The 20,769-nt window shown below is 39.2% G+C and overlaps 1 protein-coding gene across 1 annotated transcript in view; it reads right to left on the bottom strand.

Moving 5' to 3' along the window:
- Positions 1-1,464: 1,464 nt before the first annotated feature.
- The window catches only part of SYT16 (synaptotagmin 16), a 100,043-nt gene continuing 80,738 nt past the window's right edge, over positions 1,465-20,769 (bottom strand). Inside the window, exon 6 of the mRNA XM_032593366.1 lies at positions 1,465-6,625. Coding sequence (XP_032449257.1) covers positions 6,312-6,625 — 314 coding nt within the window. The 3' untranslated portion in view covers positions 1,465-6,311. The remainder of the gene's footprint in view (positions 6,626-20,769) is intronic.

Here is a 20,769-nt window from a genome sequence, read left to right as displayed (position 1 = left end):
ACACCGTAGGAGAGGAAACTCACCCAGAGCCTACCTACCCAGAGGCATCCCCAGAGACCTAAACAAGGCCCAAACAGGAACTCCCCACAGAAAACCTCCTCTTATGCACAGAAAAATCGATGTGGAAACAATGTCCAAAGGGGGAGAGGAGAGGCCTAGAGTGTTGTTTTTGTTGATTCTGTTTGGAGGTTATACACAAAATATTACAATTAGGAGGAACTTTAAAAAGACTGTCTTCCCAGGTGCCCTTCTGTTCTCCTTCAGACAGAACCCACACCCCACACAGAGGTTTCTATTTAAAAGCCTTCCAGAGCTGATTCTGTGCTCTCCCTGGATAATTACCCCTCCGACGTGACTGAGACCTACCTCAGGTCCTGGCTTCTTAGACACGGCCTCTGTTTCATTCTGTCAATACATTTCACCTCCTTCCAACGATAACCCATAACAAGAAGCTCTGCTTTTTGTGTCATATGATCGGACCAACTGAGTAACTGTTGATAAACATTGTTTTTATCATGGTGACTAATTGCTTCAGTATATAATCACACTACTCCAAAAAAGATTTTAGGTCCTGCACTAGCCCAAATCACCAGGTGCTAGACACAAGGAAATCCAAGGAACACATTTTTGAATGAATGCAAAACCATCTTCATATCCTTCTCCTTATATCCAAGTTAAACTCTTGTTACCTGATTTAGATGGTGACTCTGACTAGTGCCCACATGACCAAAGACATCCGTCCCCCATAACTTCCCTACCTGCTGAATTATTCCTAACAAAAACCCCTAAGCTAAGTGATTCTTCTCCATTCTTCCCATTTCTCCTTAATTGGGAATCCTAGAACCCGAGTCAGCACTTTGGCGATCTGGCAATATTGGGAATGCAGGCTCATTCTTGCCCATCCCAGAATCACACTCGGTTTAAAACAGCAAGTAGCACATGACTGGTTCTTGGCACTTGGTTACCTTAAACGGGAGATGGTGTGTTCCTGACCGCTTCTGCTGACCAAATGTTCACAAACCTTCTTCTAAATTCTCCGGGAACTCTCCTTCTTACTCGTGGTTTGAACACTTGAGAGCGACGCAACATGCTTTCTATGACATCAACAAGTCACTCTTTAGAGCCCTTCTCAAAAAGGAGTCAGTATGAACTCTGATAGAATTCCTTTCATCGTGATCTCCCAAGGGACACAGTGGTAAATAATCGGTCCTGGAAAGAACTTTCCAAACAGATGACTTGACAGCTGCATTATTAGATCAGTTTTATTAAAAAAAATTTTTTTAATGTTTTTATTTATTTTTAGAGAGAGAGAAACAGAGTAATAGTTGGGGAGGGGCAGAGAGAGAGGGAGACACAGAATCTGAAGCAGGCTGCAGGCTCTGAGCTGTCAGCACAGAGCCTGATGTGGGGCTCGAACCCACAAACCGTGAGGTCATGACCTGAGCAGAAGTCAGTCGTTTAACTGACTGAGCCCCACAGCCGCCCCTATTGGATCAGTTTTAAAAATTTGCCTATGAAGATATTACAAGGGTGTATAACATGGGCTAAAAAATTGTCTGTTTTTAAATGCGTGTCAGTAAATTGCCACACTATTTTTTTTTCTTTTATTTTCTTTTTCATACCAAAGTTGAAATGTATACTCAAGTTGTCACTCTTTTCATGGGTATATGGTCGATGTATGTCTTGTAGAAAAGAAATGGGCATAAGAGAGGCCTGGTGTCTAATTTAGCAAGATGTGCACACAAGCACCAAGGTTTTGCATCCCCTCCAGACTAAGGGGGTGAAAGACAAAAATATTTGGTTATTAAATCTCATTTGGGATTTATTAAGACTCAATATACCAGGCTTATCTCTTTTTAGGTTACCCGCTAAGACTACTTTCCTTTGTAAATTCAGACCAGCTTTATGAGTCTATCCTTTTTAAAGAATCTGAAAATTGTTTTTAGTCTTTTTCTACGGTTACTCTTACTTTCACTAGACAGAGAAACAAATCTTAAATGCTTTATTCTTTTTTAAGTATGGCTTGGGGTGGGGTGGATATTGAATAATTACTATATGTCAGGCTCAATGCTGTTATTTCATTACTATATTTTCAAAAACCTCATGAGGTAGATATCTTTTCCATTTTCCAGTTGAAGAATCAGGGACACAGATTGACTAATTTTCAAAAGGCCACATAGCTAGTGGAGTTCCATTCAAACCCAGGCTGAGACCGCAGCCCATGCCAACTTCCTCGAGCTATGTTAGACCAGTCTCATTTCCCTCATCTTTAAGTGTTTTTGAGAATCCCACAACTTGTGAAAAAATGATAGCTAGTTAATCTGAAATGTCTTTTGGTTTGTTGGTTTTACTCTTCTTGAAAATATGCCAGTGGAGGCTAAAGGTATCCAGCATATGTATTTATTCTTTAATTCTTCCCTACGCAAACTATATGATTTCTTTGTTTTCTACAGTTTTGCCTAGCTTTTCTTTTGAACAAATGCATGATTTTTTCAAGACAAAATGCTTTTGCCATTTCCGGATTATCTATCATGTTTTTGTTGTGGATCAAATGGAACAGAATGTGCTTTGGCCACAGTTCCCTTAAAGTGGGAGGAGATACCGCATGTGTTTTCTAGTCCTGTTTATTGTTAAAGCTTATTCCTCCATGTGGTTTTATGTCATCTACAAATAATTATTTTCTGTCACTTTTCTGATCTTACTGTACTAAGTTCTCTGCTGCAAGAGGAGAGCCAGGCCTTGGGGCAACTCACAGTTCAATGTCCACACTGAACCATCAGTTTCATAAAATTTGTGGCCATCAGAGAAGCACTCTCTCTTAACCTGATGGTGGCTGCAACTTAAATGATGCTTTACTTGCAAAGAAAAGAACTTTGGTTCTCAGATAAGACCATCTAGGACAAGCAGGACGTAAAGTACAGTGACTGCCTGAGAAGTGCCAACAGTTTGCACAATACCGCGCAAGCCCCCACCCTGCAAAGACAGAGGCCATTTCGGGCTCGCTGAGGCACCTCACACTATGGAGAGCATCAGTGCTGAAGTCAATCAGTTACTGTCATTGAAGAAGGAACAGAGGACACGGTGCCTAACGTGAACAACGACGCGGGAGCTTGCTCTCTTCTCCCCCTTGCCATCATGGCACGGACTCTTTCTCCAACTTTGTGCAGGCAGATGCCAAGCAGAATACATCCAATGGCAGTACAAGTTCTTCCATTAAGGAAGGCAAGACCTCCCTCCACAGCTACACTACATCAGCCAAAATGGTCCCAAACAACTTGCATCACACAGGGAGCCAGTGAAGGAGAGGGAAGCCAGAGCAGATGCCTCCCTGCCTGGTGAATGGCCCATTTACAAACTCAACAATAGTCAGAGGGGAGCAGGGGGCACAAGAGTTACCACCGTGATTGGTGACACCAGCACTTCTGGATCCAGTGTAAGTCAATGCCCTGAAAGAAGACAGGCTAGAAAGCAGATTACCATAAACCTAGAGCATCATTTACCCTCTACCCTGTTATTTAAAAAGCACTGTCTTTAGGAAAAATCATGGAAGGAACTACTCACGCAACAAACACTGGTGCTTCCTCACTCTCAAATGTCTCTATGGGATATTAACTGTTAGCTAGATAAAACAGGCAAAAGCAGCCTTTTCACTGCTGAACCAACTAATTACCTTTTATAACTCTTAAAAAGCGAAGGTAGATGTAAGAGCTCTAGTGAAAAGAAAAACATGTTAAGTGCATTGTGTCTAGACTTTGCCAAGCAAGTAAGGGAGAGAAAACGTACAAAATCAAAAGATCTTGCTACACCAGAATTTCGAATCAATGTAAAAAAAATTTCAGCCTCATATTTTAATGTATCTTGTCATTAGCATTTCATATTTACACAATCAGCCTCAGATTGCTGTATATTCAAGATGTACACGCATCCTACATGGTGAATAGCACCCACATAGTAAAATTACAAAAAATTAAAAATGCTTTTCAGGCATCTCATCCCTTAAAATGCTGCACATTCCTGTAACTGTCTCATAAACAGACTATTGGAAAAAAGATCAAACACACAAGGATATCTTCACTACACCAGCAGAAAGCCCTAAAAGTGGGTGGGTCAAGGCAGAAAATGAAGTCTAGGTGATTATTGGGCACCATAAAACAAGGGACGCAGCAAAACACAGAACAGGAAAATATGAGGCGGGGGTGGGGTGGGTGGGGGGGATCCAGGACTGTCAGTACAATATATGCAGGTTTTTTTCAAATGTAAATTTTAAAGTGAATGCTGCTTTTATGTTTCTGCATAAAGGAAAGCATAACAAGGCTGCTTTACTTCCCTTTTAAACACAAGCGCATGAAGAGAGTAAGGGTTGTGAAAAGCCAATTCTTTGTGCCGCTACTTAATCAATTGCACTCAGTTCTACTCGATGACACAGCCACACTGCAAAGACCACTCAGCAGTTAATGGATATAATGTTGGAAAAGCACTTTGAGGTCTTCCAAAGAAAGGTAGGGTAAAAACCCAAAGGAGCATGGTTTTATTACTTATTCCCAATAACGAAGCAGTATTGTGGATGGAACTCCCGTGACCTAAAAAGAAATTAAGGTATTAATTTATTTTGCTAATTCTTATTCTTCCATAGGAAATCACTTCTTTCACAAGTTGGTATGTGAAATCACAGTAGAATTAGCCAGTGCCCTAGTCTGTTCTTGTCAGGATAACCATTCCACACTGCACTGCGAGGGATAAATATGTTCTTCAAGTGTTACAGCCTACGTTTACAATCTGTCAAAATGTAGAGCTGAGGAGGAGTTCTGTGTTTTTCACTGTATACATCCATCACTAGCTATCACTCTCCCCACAGACAGCAAAAAGTCAACAATGAAACATAAAAGCTAAAAATAATCAACTGAGCAATTGCTCAGAAGAGCCGTGCGACAGGCACCGGCTCTACACGGACACACATTCCTTCCCTTTCTTTATTACTGACAATTTAAGGTAACTGAAGTTAAGGATGCAGACATAAGCAAAAGAAAAAGAAACATGCACTGCACAAATATGTCAAAGTGGGAAATAAAATTTCATGCTCATAACCACACAAGATCAGCGTTCCGAATGGCACATGCCCGGAATGCAAGGAGTGACTAATATATGCTACCGCAAATGCCGTGAGAAATGACAATTATAGGCACTTCAAATGCTCAGAAAAAGAACTCAGTGTCATTTCATACAAGCTGCAAATATTTCTTCATTCACAGGTGTCATAACATGTTCATTTCTAAGAGTCAATCAAATCAACATTTATTAAAGACCCACTGTGTACCACTTACTATGCTCTAATCATGGAAAATAGTGCATGAAAAAGAATATGGTTTACATGCAGGTGTATGTTCAAAATATATGTATGGGTATATTCCAATGAATATAGAAAAAGTGTAATCTAAAGGAAAACGCCTGATTCAGAAAATCAGCAAATCCATGACTTCAATAGGTATTTTTGGTTTTCTTCTCATTCTGTTAAGAATATATTAGGTAAGAAAAATGGCAGAAAACCCTTGAAAATTACAAGTTGGAAATCTTACAAATGAAAAGGAGACAAGTTGTCTTTCAACAGTGTTTTTAAACTCTTTTTTTAACCTTCAAAATGATTCATTTAACAAAATCTCACAGGAAACCACAATGTATAAGTGAGATAAAGAAAGGTATATATATAATGAATACAAATGTGTTGTATAATTACACGTTTATAACACTTATTTATTAGGTAAATAAATGAGGGGTGTTTTCATAAAGACAAAAATGTGAAATAGGGAATGATAGATGACAGTTACATTCTTTAATGAGCCTCAGCATCTGATTCGTTTCTGTATTTGGGGGGTTTTGGCACCATATTAACAAAATTCTGGTTCATACACATACCTGGGTACAAATAGTAAGATTTAACAGCTCCCCTGAAATCTCAGGTTATTCTTCAAGCAAACAGAGACAGCAAGAAAAGCTTTATTCCATAGGCTGAACCCAGATACACTAACCTATGAACACAAATTGACTCATCACTGTTCTCAACTATGGTTAATTTTCCATCAAGTACACTTGACCATGTGTATGTGTTTTTTTTTTTTTAATTACAATATTTAAATTCAAATCAAACCTTCGAGAGACCCAAAGACCCTGCCCAGAATGTCCCAGAGGTTAGAAGACCCTAATCCCTATTTGTAAGCCTGTCTTTAAAAAGCCCACCAGCATATGCGGAGTTGGTATGAGTGGCTAAAATGCGGGTCACCGGGCCATACGTAGCACACAAATGCCTGTTGGCAGAACTAGGATTCGAGCAAGGTGTGCCATCTGCAGATCTGCTGACCTTTTGTTTCCTTCATTTCCTCCCAATGGTCTTGTTCCTCTTCTCCACTACTATTTTGGCCCAGAGCAATCCAACCGATCATCTCTTTACGCTTCATAGTGCGCCTGTTATAAATGGAAATCATCAACGTGACATCAGAGAGCTGAAAGAGGGCCACCTGGAAAACAAAGGTCTCCTTATAGACAGGATTGGGCTGACCACGTCGAATGGATGTCTTACAGCGGGACATCTCTTGACCCACAGAATTGAGAAGAAAGAGCTTCCCGTATGTATCTAAGAAAAAAAAACAAAACAAATAAGAAAACATCAGGACTTTCTGTTCTGCTAGTTGTGTTGTAATACTTACATGGGCTCCAAGTTTTTCCTTTTTAACACATTGATCAGCATCCTTGGGCCTGGTGTTTGCTGCAGGGCTAACATATTTTCCATGAATTATTAAGGAAAGGGATTATTAGCTTCAACGTTGAATGTTTCATGCAGCCCACGACAGGCACCTTGCTGATGTTCATCAGAAGCTCTACATTTACGTAGGTGTATACATGCCTAAGTATATGTGCAATGGTGTCTGTGGACATGCATGGTTCTTCATCCACGTTTTGTTTATGTAACAAGATAAATATATACATTTTGTTCCAGGAGTGTTTTCTTTTAATAGTCAAAATACTGTTTTATGCCAAGATCACAGACTGCCTTCTCTTCTCACTCTCTCTATATTCTTTGGACCATCTTATCCACTCAATGACAAGTACCAAATCTGTATCTCTAGCCTAGACTTCTCTCCCAAGCTCAAGATCCAGCTCAATACCACATTTCTTCCTGTGGACATTCCACACACCTCTCACTCATTGTGTCCCCAGCTTTTAAAAACTTGCTGCTCCAGTATTCCCCATCTCTGTGAACAGTAGCATCATCCACTAAATTACCCAAACCAGGAGTCAGGACTACATTTTTATTTATTTGTTTGTTTATTATTTATTTATTGTGAAACTGGCTTTCCATACAACACCTAGTGCTCATCCCAACAAGTGCCCTCCTGAATGCCCATCACCCATTTTCCCCTCTCTCCCACCCCCATCAACCCTCAGTTTGTTGTCTGTATTTAAGAGTCTCTTACAGTTTGCCTCCCTCCCTGTCTGTAAATTTTTCCCCCTCCCCTCCCCTATGGTCTTCTGTTAAGTTTCTCAAGATCCACATATGAGTGAAAACATATAGTATCTGTCTTTCTCTGACTGACTTATTTCACTTAGCATAATACCCTCCAGTTCTATCCATATTGCTTCAAACGGCAGGATCTCATTCTTTCTCATATAAACCACATGTGGTTTATAAACACAATGGAATACTACTGGACTACATTTTTGGCAAGACTGGCTCCTCGCCCCTAGTCTAGCCAAGCAATCACCAAGTTCTGTTGATTCTATGTCCTAAATAGCTCCCAACTCTGCCCACTGCTTTCCATTCCCGAAGCCACTGAACTCTGCATGCACTGCAAGCTTGGGTCACCAGCCTCTATCAGAACCTGCAATACAGCAGGTCTCTTCATTCATCTCCCATCCCTGGGCTGCCCAATCCCACAGCCAGAAGGAGCTCTGTAAAATGCAAATCTGTTCATGTCACTCACTAATAGACAAAGACTAAGGCTTTAATACTTCCCACTAGTCACAGGATCAAAACTAAATGTCTTGGTATAAATCACACACTCTGACCCTCTTACCTTCCAGTTTTACTATGCACCACTGTTGCCTTTATATGCTGCATTCCCACTACACTGAAGTACCTTCACCCCTCCAACCCACCCTGCTCTCTCCCTTTCAACTTCTGCACAAACTCTACATGCTCTGATACCACATGTGATATTTATCTTCCCACGATTTCTATTCATTAGTTTTGTTTGGACGTGGCTGTCTCCAGGAATTTTTGCTGACCACAAGCCCCTGCCCTGCCCGGATAACCCTTCTGTGTGGTCCATCAAAATCTAGCTTCAGGTTATCTCATGACTTAGCACCCAGCATTGTCATTGCTTGCTTACTCATCTGCAAGGCTATCAGTGTGAGAGAGGAATTGCCTTGTTTATGACTGTACCCCTGGTTCCTGGCCTAGTGTCTAACACATGGTAGACATTCAATAAATATTAAATATTTTGAAATGAATGTACATGACTATCCAGGAGGCTTGACTTTCTTTTTTCTTTTGGTCTTGGTTTTCAAACTTGAAAAATGAAGATAAACCCCTTGTTTTATACCCCCTTGTACTAGAATGCTATAAAATGGTGACTAGCCTCATATGTTTAGTAACTTATATAAAGGAAAGGAAATAGCCAAATTTTACTAACATAGTCTCTCCTTCTGCTAAAATTCCTGAATAATTACAAAGATTATCCCTACAATTACATTTTATTAAAATCACTTGATTTATCAATTTATTGACCCTCTCTTAACTATAATTTTTTAAAATTTTTTTGATGTTTTATTTATTATTGAAGGAGAGAGAGACAGAGCGTGAGGGGGGAGGGGCAGAGAGAGAGGGAGACACAGAATACGAAGCAAGCTCCAGGCTATGAGCTGTCAGCACAGAGCCCGATGCTGGACTCGAACCTGTAAACCACGAAATCATGACCCAAACGGAAGTCAGAGGTCCAACCAACTGAGCCACCCAGGCACCCCTTAACTACGATTTTTGCCACTAACTTCTGTGTGTCCTATTCTTTAGAAAACAAAACAAAACAAAACGTTAGGGCGTTTCCCCAATTCTATCATTCTGTACATTCTGTTCAATGAAGGCTGAAAGCTGGTTAGTGTTTACTGCTCACTTTCCCACCTACCAACCAGTCAAACTTTTAAAAGTGTAAATCCAGATCTCTGTAATTTACAGTTCCTTACAAGTGCATTGTAAGATCGGAAACAAATTACAACCTGCAGTTTTCTTTCTATGTTGATCTTTTTCTATTCCGGTTTGATGTGTTATTTTATTCACTTATCTGCTGAGAAACACAAGGTGTGAAATTACACTTCAGGTGTGAAAACACTTCTCTGTCTCAGAAACAGGGCTCTCCACTCTTCAAACTGCTCTACAGAGAAAGCTGTCAGAAAACCAACAATGGAGGAGTGAATTTGTGTTTCCGCAGCTGTACAGCTACATGATTCCTACAGGAAAAGTTCAACCCAGTCACCGAACTGCTCTGGCAATTCTGCTGTCAGTTATGGCAGTGGGAATTGAGATCACCTTGCAAACAAAGACTTGCTCATTTCACAAAGTGCAATTTCAATCTTTATCCCGTCACAAGATCCCTTTCTAATTACAAGAAAGGCCATTTACTCCTAAACCACCATCACCGAAGCTGAATTGAATGTGTATGACAAAAAAGGGCAATAATTATTTTATGAACAATCCAGTCTGAGGACACCTAACCAAAAGAAGAGAAACATTGCTGATTATTCCAGCTCCAGGGAACCTCTCCTCAGCTTTAATGATGTGTTTATTTTTTTTTTTAATTTTTTTTTTTAACGTTTATTTATTTTTGAGACAGAGAGAGACAAAGCATGAACAGGGAAGGGGCAGAGAGAGAGGGAGACACAGAATTGGAAGCAGGCTCCAGGCTCTGAGCCATCAGCCCAGAGCCTGACGCGGGGCTCGAACTCACGGACCGCGAGATCGTGACCTGGCTGAAGTCGGACGCTTAACCGACTGCGCCACCCAGGCGCCCCAAAGATGTGTTTATTTTTAATTGTCCAGAGCAAAGGCTGTGCCCAGGAAATTCTACCTGTGAGAAACAGTGCTGGGGTTTTTGGGGTTCGATGACTTATTCCAATGAGCACCAGCCAGAATTAACAAAGAAAGGGTCAAGTAAATATACAACTTAACTGAATTGTTTTAATTCTTTGGAATTGATAATACTTGCTACAAAACACCACCAAGCAATATTTTATCTTCTGATGGATGAGTATTCAGAATGCCCCACAGTGGCACTAATAACTCAAAAACATCATCAAAAGTTTGAATGGGTTGGGGCACCTAGGTAGCTCAGTCGGTTGAGCCCCTGACTTCGACTCAGGTCATGATCTCGCTGTCTGTGACTTCGAGCCCCACGTCAGGCTCTGTGCTGACAGCTCAGAGCCTGGAGCCTGTTTCAGATTCTGTGTCTCCCTCTGTCTCTGCCCCTCCCCCACTTGTGCGCGCGCGCGCGCGCTCTCTCTCTGTCAAAAATAAACATTAAAAAGAAATTTTTTTGAAAGTTTCAATGGGTCATGACTCCTTGATAGAACTGGATGCTGCTCTTCTGACTCAGCTGTGTCACTGCTTTACCAGTTGTCTCTTTTACCAGTTGTTTCCAGTTGTCTCTTTTACAAGTTGTCTCTTTTACCAGTTGTCTCTTTTACCAGTTGTTTCCAGTTGTCTCTTTTACCAGTTGTCTCTTTTACCAGTTGTTTCCTTCTCCATACAGGAAGATGCCATGCATACCAAAAAAATTATAATAGTACATAATCCTCAATTTATCATGGCACAAAACTGTGTCATTTTAAAACTCAGAAGTCATTTTTCCAAAGAAACAGCACAATACCCTATTGGTTACTTATAGAGCTCATAGGAAACACTGCCTATTTGCAGTACCATAGACTCTGCCTTGGGGCAGGGGTGGGGTACCGTGATTGACCAGACAAGGGAAAGGAGTTCAGTCATTTAACCTCCCCTTCTCTTTTATTTTTTTTTTATATATATGAAATTTATTGACAAATTGGTTTCCATACAACACCCAGTGCTCATCCCAAAAGGTGCCCTCCTCAATACCCATCACCCACCCTCCCCTCCCTCCCACCCCCCATCAACCCTCAGTTTGTTCTCAGTTTTTAACAATCTCTTATGCTTTGGCTCTCTCCCACTCTAACCTCTTTTTTTTTTTTTTTTCCTTCCCCTCCCCCATGGGTTCCTGTTAAGTTTCTCAGGATCCACATAAGAGTGAAACCATATGGTATCTGTCTTTCTCTGTATGGCTTATTTCACTTAGCATTACACTCTCCAGTTCCATCCACGTTGCTACAAAAGGCCATATTTCATTTTTTCTCATTGCCACATAGTATTCCATTGTGTATATATACCACAATTTCTTTATCCATTCATCAGTTGATGGACATTTAGGCTCTTTCCATAATTTGGCTATTGTTGAGAGTGCTGCTATGAACATTGGGGTACAAGTGCCCCTATGCATCAGTACTCCTGTATCCCTTGGATAAATTCCTAGCAGTGCTATTGCTGGGTCATAGGGTAGGTCTATTTTTAATTTTCTGAGGAACCTCCACACTGCTTTCCAGAGCGGCTGCACCAATTTGCATTCCCACCAACAGTGCAAGAGGGTTCCCGTTTCTCCACATCCTCTCCAGCATCTATAGTCTCCTGATTTGTTCATTTTGGCCACTCTGACTGGCGTGAGGTGATACCTGAGTGTGGTTTTGATTTGTATTTCCCTGATAAGGAGCGACGCTGAACATCTTTTCATGTGCCTGTTGGCCATCTGGATGTCTTCTTTAGAGAAGTGTCTATTCATGTTTTCTGCCCATTTCTTCACTGGGTTATTTGTTTTTCGGGTGTGGAGTTTGGTGAGCTCTTTATAGATTTTAGATACTAGCCCTTTGTCCGATATGTCATTTGCAAATATCTTTTCCCATTCCGTTGGTTGCCTTTTAGTTTTGTTGGTTGTTTCCTTTGTTGTGCAGAAGCTTTTTATCTTCATAAGGTCCCAGTAATTCACTTTTGCTTTTAATTCCCTTGCCTTTGGGGATGTGTCGAGTAAGAGATTGCTACGGCTGAGGTCAGAGAGGTCTTTTCCTGCTTTCTCCTCTAAGGTTTTGATGGTTTCCTGTCTCACATTTAGGTCCTTTATCCATTTTGAGTTTATTTTTGTAAATGGTGTGAGAAAGTGGTCCTCCCCTTCTCTTTTAATTTATCATAGTTACAAGATATTTTAAACATACAGAAAAGAATAGAGAACAATATTACATATACCCAAATACCCATCACACAGATGTGTGGTATTTAGCATTTGTTATAGTTACCACTGACCTTTTGCTTTTTGTTGGATTTTTAGGAAATAAAATATTATAATTGAAGATCCTTGAGTATTCCTCCTTGATCCTATTTGATTGCTTCTCTCACTAATAGTAATTACTAGTCTGTATTTGGAGTTCATCATTTTCATGTATATTTTTAGATTTTCACCATATAATAGACATAAATAAATATACACAAAATATACTTAATAGTATTTTGCACATTTAAAGTACTTAGCATTTTACTGTATTTATTCCTGAAAACATGCCTTTTTTCATTCAGCATTAAGTTTTTTATATTATCTGTATTGATATATATACTTGTGACTCATTTATTTTAACATATATAATGTTTAAACTACAACTCACTTGTCCATTCTCCTAATTAATGGATATTTGTGTGTAATAACCAAGAATTGAAAATATTTCAGTGAATATTTTTCTATATTTTACACTACCAAAATTTGAGAATTTTTCCAGTATATATGTAGGAGTGGATTGCTGGTTCTTTATAAATTCTAGATAAATATCTTTTTTATATTTATTGCTAGTATCTTTTCTCTGCATGTAGCTTACCTTTTTATTTTATAGTGACTTTTGTAGAGTAACTGCTTTAAATTTCTGTGGAGTCATGTTTATAAATGTTTTCCTTTTTAGTTTATTCATTAACAGAATTATTTAAGAAATCCTACCCAAACTCAATAGTCTCATATATTTTCTTCTATGAGTCACAAGAATTTATTTTTCATATTTAATCTTTAATCTACCAGAAATTGATCTTTGCGTGTGGTGTGAGGTAGGGATCTATTTTTTTTTCCATACTGGAAGCATTATTCATTAAATAGCCCATCATCTCCCAACTGATTTGTAATACAATGTCAGATATCAAATTTCCAAGCCTGAGTGGCTCACCTGATAATAGTTATTATCATCATTTTATAATATGCCTAGCTGTCTGCTAGGGAGAATCCTTCTGTTGTCTTTTTTAAATTTTTCATTATTTTAAGCTCTTGCTTGGTTTAGCTGACTTATGCACATGAACATATAATCAGCTTGTAAAGTTCTATTAAAAGACATAAAGCAAAATATACCAAAAACAAACAAACAAACAAAAACCACCCACCCCCCGGGGATTTTGATCGAGATTGTACTCGATAGAAACTTGGGAAAAGTTGTCTTCACAGTATAGAACATTCTTACCAATGAACATAGTTTACCTATTGATTTAGTATTCTCTTGTGTCTTTCAAAAAGTTTTGTATTTTTTTTCCATTATTTTCTTACTTGTCTTTTGTTAATGTTATCCTTTGGTACCTTAGATATTTTCTTACTGTCATAGGTAGCAGTGTTTTAAAACTCTACTTTCTAACTGCTCTTGATGTATTAGAAAATAATTGGTTTTGTATGAAAAACTTATTAAGTTTGTAGATTTTTCTAATGTAGACAATCATACTTTTACAAATAATGGCAGCTTTGTTTCTTCCTCTCATGTTTTAAATTTATATTTCTTTTTCTTATTCTACTGAATTGCCTTGAGCCTCCAGTCTAATATCAAGTAAAAGTGATGCCAGTGGAAATCCTTATTTTGTTCCTGACTTTAATAAAGGATTTCAGGATTAAGAATGACACTTAGTGCAGATTTTCTTTAAATGCCCACTATCAAGGTTTAGCAAGTTCTCTTCTGTATTGCATATTAGTTGTTGATATTTAACACTGTTTCCACCATTCTAAGCACTTTCCTGTACCAAAGGGGCGTAAAACTTAAAACTGCACTTCCCTAAATCTTTTTCCAGTAAGATCCCACAAATGAAAGCTACTTGTCTGAGACTGGAAGGTAGAAGAAAAAGGGAGCCACATGTCTCCAGAGGCATGTGTCTAGGCATTAGCAGATGGCAAAGTAGGGGTTTTGCGCATGTGTTCAACCATCCTTATGAGAATCACTCCTTTCTTGCACACACAGCTCAGACCATTTCAGCATTTTTCCTGTGATGTCTATACTTCTAGATTTCCTGAAGGGAGCCCCCTCAGGAAATTTTATCAATAATAGATAGTGCATTTTATCAAAAGCTTCTTTTGTACCTCTTGAGATAATCCTAATGGTTTTTCATAAATCAGTTAATATGGTGAACTACACAAGCATATTTTCGTAATGTTAAATCCTTCTTGTATTCTTGAGCCAAGTTCAGTGTGTTAGTAATTAGTATTTTTTTTTCCTTATACATTATGAGGCTAGGTGGGCCCAACATAAACTACAGTGTGAGTGGCAAGATGTGCAGAGGGGAAACAGGGAGAGATTGGGAGCAAGAGAAACAATCCAGTGTTATATCTGTCTTTTACACAGCAATTGTAGTCCTTTTACATTGATTATATCACATATCTTTTGATTTATTTTTATAGTTTTGGTTTGTGCTTTTTATTCTACACTTTCTATGCCTTTTTTTTTTTTTTAAATTTTTTTTTTCAACGTTTATTTATTTTTGGGACAGAGAGAGACAGAGCATGAACGGGGGAGGGGCAGAGAGAGAGGGAGACACAGAATCGGAAGCAGGCTCCAGGCTCTGAGCCATCAGCCCAGAGCCTGACGCGGGGCTCGAACTCACGGACCGCGAGATCGTGACCTGGCTGAAGTCGGACGCTTAACCGACTGCGCCACCCAGGCGCCCCATACACTTTCTATGCCTTTAAATATTCTTTTCTGGTTTCTATTGGAACCACTGAATTATCTTTATTCTAATTTACTCCCTCTATTGATTTGAAAGTTAGATTAAAATTTCAACATGTACCTTGATTTAATATCTAAAATTAATCAATTTTTTTCACCCTTCTCTAAGCAATATAAGGATCTTAGAATTCTTTGATTTTTGCTTCCCCTTCTCAACCTTCATGTTATTTCTACCTAGATTTTTATTTCCATTTGCTGTTATACTCCAAATATATTAGTAATTTTCCTGTTGTTTTATTTTTTGCAGTTTATACATGCTGATATTTACCTATATGTTCACCAATTTTTATTCATTATTCTTTCCTAAAGTTCACTATTTCCTTCTAAGTTCAATCTTTCTTCCTGAAATATATCAGTTAGTGGTTATTTCAGTGACAAACTCTTTCAAACTTTGTGGAAAACATCTTTATTTTTCCTTCACTCAAACAGAACACTAAGTTGAGAATGTTTTTCTCTTGAGACTTTGGTAATAATGTCCCCTTGTCCTCTGGCTTCTGTCATTGCTGTTGAGAAGTCTTTCCTCAGTCTTACTGCCATTCTTCTGCAGGTAACTTGGTTAAAAAAAACCAAGCAATGAAAAACAAACGAGTAAACAAAAAACCCAGTTTGATTGAGATATAATTCATATACCATGGTAACCATATTTCCCCCTTGTTGCTTTTCTATCTAGATTTTCTGACTAACTTTAGTATTATTGTGGGAATTCTCTCTCTCAAAAATAAACAAACATTTTAAAAAATGTAAAAACTCTCTCTCAAAAATAAATAAACATTAATTTATTATTTTTTTTTAAAAGGGGCGCCTGGGTGGCTCAGTCGGTTAAATACCCAACTTCGGCTCAGGTCATGATCTCGCAGTTCATGAGTTCCAGCCTCTCATCCGGCTCTTTACTGGCAGCTCAGAGCCTGGAGGCTGCTCCACATTATGTGTCTCCCTCGCTCTCTGCCCCTCCTCCACTCCTGCTTGCTCGCTCTTTCTCGCTCTCTCTCTCTCAAAAAGAAACATTAAAAATTTAAAAATATTATCGTGGGAATTAAGTAAAGGAATATCACCTATGCACTAAGTTAGGGCCACATATAAATCTTCATTTGAATTGGCCATAATTCTGAGCATATAGTGGTTACTAATAGACACTATATTTAGCTGAAACTGGCACCAGAACTTTAAAAGAAGGTGGTATGCTCCATATCTGTTTATTTTCATTTAGTCCTTTTTCCCTTGTACTCCATTTGTATAGCTTACCCCCTCCCACCCCCGTATCCCACGTGTTCTTCACACTCGACATGAGGCGGCTTGCTATGTTTTTTTGTTTTTCTTTGCTCTAGTCTCTGCTATTGTGAGTGCCTAACAAGGTTAATATGCTGCTGCTGTAAGTATTATCATTTGGGATGTAATTATCACATGTGGCTAATCATGCACATGCTGAGAGGCTGGGAACTTGTTGTTTTTAACTGGAGGGGACATCTTAATGATAGTTTTTGACAAGAACCATTATATGTGTGTCTATATACACACATATACACAATGCAGTAATGCACTGTAGAAGGAGACAAAGTGAAAATAAAGTTGGAGAAAGAGAACCTGACAACAGAATAGCTAATATATTTTTTAACATAGCACTTGTATGAGTAACATCAGCTTGTTAACCTCATTTAATAGGGAAGGAAATGAAATTCAGAGAGGTTAAGTCAAATGTTGAGGCCATGCAGTAATTAGGTGGCAGGCAGAACAGAGCTGCTAAATTGTTAGTGAATTGCTTTCCCATGAAGCCAAATTTGAAGGATAATCAAATGTTTCTAATTCTCCATGGGAACTTTTTCAAAATCATTTGTAAATGCATATTAGGATTTCTTATGTCCACCAGATGCTATAAACTGCTTTTTTTCACCTGGACCATTCTCCATGCACAGATGTAGAGACTATTCCTTACCATCAGGTTGCAGACTAGCCTATACTACCTTAACAGCAATAATGACAATATTTTTGAACACTGGCCACACATCCTAAATGAAGTATTGCCTTGAAAATGCCTGGCATGATTCTTGCCACACTGTTAAGATTAGTTCATGTTCTTACTTCATTAATATGTTGTTTCTGAAGAGGTCTATGGGATAGTTTCAGTGATTTTCAAATAGCCCATTTTATCATCCCTAGACCACCTATTATTTGGAAAAAAACACAGCAATTTATAACATGGGCATTTTCCAGAAAGATAGAAAAAGATATATAGATAGATGTAAATATAGATATACAAACCTAGCTAGCTAGCTAGTTAGCTCTACCTGTCCACCCATCCATCTACCCATTGGATGAACAGAGAAAAGGTTAACGTTGGAAATCAAGCAGTGCCTTAGCCACATACTTTCTCTTGGGATGGATGTGGTTTATGGAGGGTGTTACAGAAGATGCCCTCAGGTGTAGGTGCTTGGTACTCTATCCTGTCCAAGGTTGAGTCAGGGGAACAAGGTTGGACCTTGAGATATCAACATAACCAAAAACAATGTAATTCTAAACACAGAAGCTGAGGCTCACATTTTATTTTGACCCACCTGACCCAGCTGAACTATTACAGACCAGACTAGGCTTTCTGCCCAATATTGTAGAATATTCAAATACACTGAAAATTTGAAATATTTGTGCAGTGGACACCCATACACATTATGCCCAGGATCTTCATTTGTTATATTTTGCTTTATTTGTGTTATGGACTGAATGTGTGTATTCTCTCAAAATTCATATGCTGAAGCCTTAATCCCCAATGTGATGGTATTTGGATGTGTGACCTTTGGAGGTAATTAGGTCATGAAGGTGGATCCCTCATGAATGAGAATAGTACCCTTATAAGAAAAGACATGAGAGAGATGATTTCTTTCTCTGCCATGTGAGGATACAGCAAGAAGGTGTCTGTCTGCAAAGTAGGCAGAGGGGTTCTCACCAGGAACCGAACCAGATGGACTTTGATCTTGAACTTTTCAGCCTCCAGAACTGTGAAAAATACATTTCTGTGAAGTCACTTGGTCTACGGTATTTTTGTTGTAGTAGCCCAAACTCAGACAATTTTCTTTCTCACATATCTGCATTTATCTACCCATCAATCCATCTTAGCCATATTCATCCTTGCTCTTCACCTGTACCTAAACATTTCAGCATGCATTTAACTAACCAGAGTTCAATACTTTGTTTTTTCTATTTTAGGGTACAATTTACACACAGTAAAATGAACAAAGCTTAGTACCGTCCAGTAAATTCTGACCAATGCAAACACCCATTTAACCCATACTCCCATCAAAATATAGAATATGTCCATCACCATGGAATATTCTTTCATGTCCCTGCCCAGTTCATCTTGACAGGCAACCACTCTTCTGCTTTTTGTTTTCACTATAGATGAGTTTTGCCTATTTAATTTTTAAAAAATCTTTTAATGTTTATTTTTGACAGAGAGAGAGACAGAGCATGAGTGGGGGAGGGGCAGAGAGAGAGGGAGACACAGAATCCGAAGCGGGCTCCAGGCTCTGAGCTGTCAGCACAGAGCCCAGTGCGGGGCTCGAACCCATGAACCATGAGATCATGACTTGAGCTGAAGTCAGACACTTAACTGACTGAGCCACCCAGGTGCCCCTAGTTTTGCCTACTTTAGAACTCCCCATAAATGGAGTCATGTAGTAGGTATCCAGTATGTTTTGGAGATCCCATGTTAATTTCATTCTTCTTTAGTTGTTGAATAGTATTCCACTATATAAATATATCTTAACTTGTTTATTCATTCATGTGGACATGAGGGCTCTTTGCAGTTTTCATCATTATGAATGAATCTGCTCTAAACATTCTTGTCCAGGTCTTTTCTTCTCCCCCTCCCCCTCCCCCTCCCCCTCCCTCTCCCTCTCCTTCTCCTTCTTTTTTAATGTATGGGTAAATGCCTAAACATAGAACTGTTGGATTTTCAGTGCAAATTTGGTTGTGTAAGAAACTTCCAGGACTTTTCCCAAAGTGGTTGCTCCATTCCCACAAAGAAAGTATTCTCCACATCCTCAGCAACACTTCAGTGGAATCCACACTACTTTCAGCCATTCTGGCAGGTGTCATGGAGACTCACACCTAAGAATACTCTCACTAGCTCCTGCCCATGAAAGCAAAACCTGCCTCTCTGACTTCTCTCCCTCAAGGATTTACCTCAGCAGTTGAGAAGGGAGCCTTACGTTTCAGTGGTTTATTTCTTCTAAGGCCCCAATAGAGAAGAGGACATCTGTCTACTATTTGCCCATCTTTCCTCTATGTTGCTTAGGAAGAAAGTTTAAAATATCTTAACAGTCATCAACTGGATCAAGTTGGCAAGTTCAAAGTTATCTTTTGTTTTATGATATATTTTGAGGCAAAAGATTCTCACTTTTAAATCCCAGTCTTTCTCCCAGCTTCCAGCAATATTTAGAAACTTCAGTATTCAGAGAAGAAAAGCTCCCAATATTCAGGCTCAACCTCTTCTCTTTCAGGCTTCCTGGAGGACCATTCTTCGATTATCACAGCTAGTCTGTAAAGCAGGGTTGATGCTCCCTCTTTTTGGAAGAGGGAACTGTCCCTGAGTCCAAAGTCTCATGCACAGGGTTTTAGGACCCTCACACAAGTATTCCCACACATGCCTCTGCCCTGGCAGGCAGCAACTCCTGGCAGACTCTGACCTCTGATGCAGGGCTCTGGTGGCACCTCCCGCCCTCCCTCTGCCTTGTGGGGACAGCGCACTTGGCAGTCTCCCTCGGCCACCCTCCACCCCCAGCTTGCATTCTCTTTTCTCTCCCTTTGTTCCAACTTTGCTCAGTTGTCTCATAAAACTCCTGTTCTCTCTCTTATTTTCTTCCATATGGGAACTAAAAATGTAGCCTAAGCTTGCCTGATGACTGCCAAAGTAGTGTGTGGCATAATAAAGTGAGACATCATGAAGAACCAGTGCCATCAACATCTGAAGCCCTTGAAAGTACCAAGAGATCCCTTTTACAATCTCCACAAAGGAACCTTCTACTTTCTCAACCCCTCCTAATGAAACAGGCTTTTCCTCAAGTACCAGCATTCTACATAAAAAACCTTTTGTCTTCACTACTGGGTTTCTGGTTTAATGAATAGTGTCACAGAAACATTGTCTCCTATTACTTTGGTTAAAAAGATGCAGCATGTTAGTTAGGGTTTAAATTAAATTGTGACACCATGTCTATGAAAAATCATGTAGGAAATGCCAAACTGACTTAAACTCCTGGAATAAGATCAGTTTCTAAATTAGGACTTGCCTTTTTTTTTCCCGATTCAGTTTTAAATATTTGTTATAAGAATTTCCTCTCTGGCATGTTTTCTTTTATAGAGAAATGTATAATGATACATAGTACCATCCTCAACATCACAGCTTTCTATGTAGTATTTCTACCTAGAAAGTGTATATGATTACAATCCCATTTTACAGACGAGGAAACTGAGATTCAGGATAGTTTAATAACTCCCAGCTAGTAAGTGGCTGAGCCTGAATTCACTCCTTAGTTTGTGAGCCTCCAGCTGATGCTTTCTCTGCCACCATACTGCTACCCTCTGCACAGCTGAAAGCTTCCCAGCATGGACTGGAAAAGGTCATAACTGTGTGATTCACTTCCCCATCATTCTCTGCAGCTCCACCAT

Source organism: Lynx canadensis, chromosome B3 (genome assembly GCF_007474595.2).
Source record: "Lynx canadensis isolate LIC74 chromosome B3, mLynCan4.pri.v2, whole genome shotgun sequence".
Taxonomy (NCBI): Eukaryota; Metazoa; Chordata; class Mammalia; order Carnivora; family Felidae; genus Lynx; species Lynx canadensis.
This window is presented reverse-complemented; position numbering and strand designations above follow the sequence as displayed.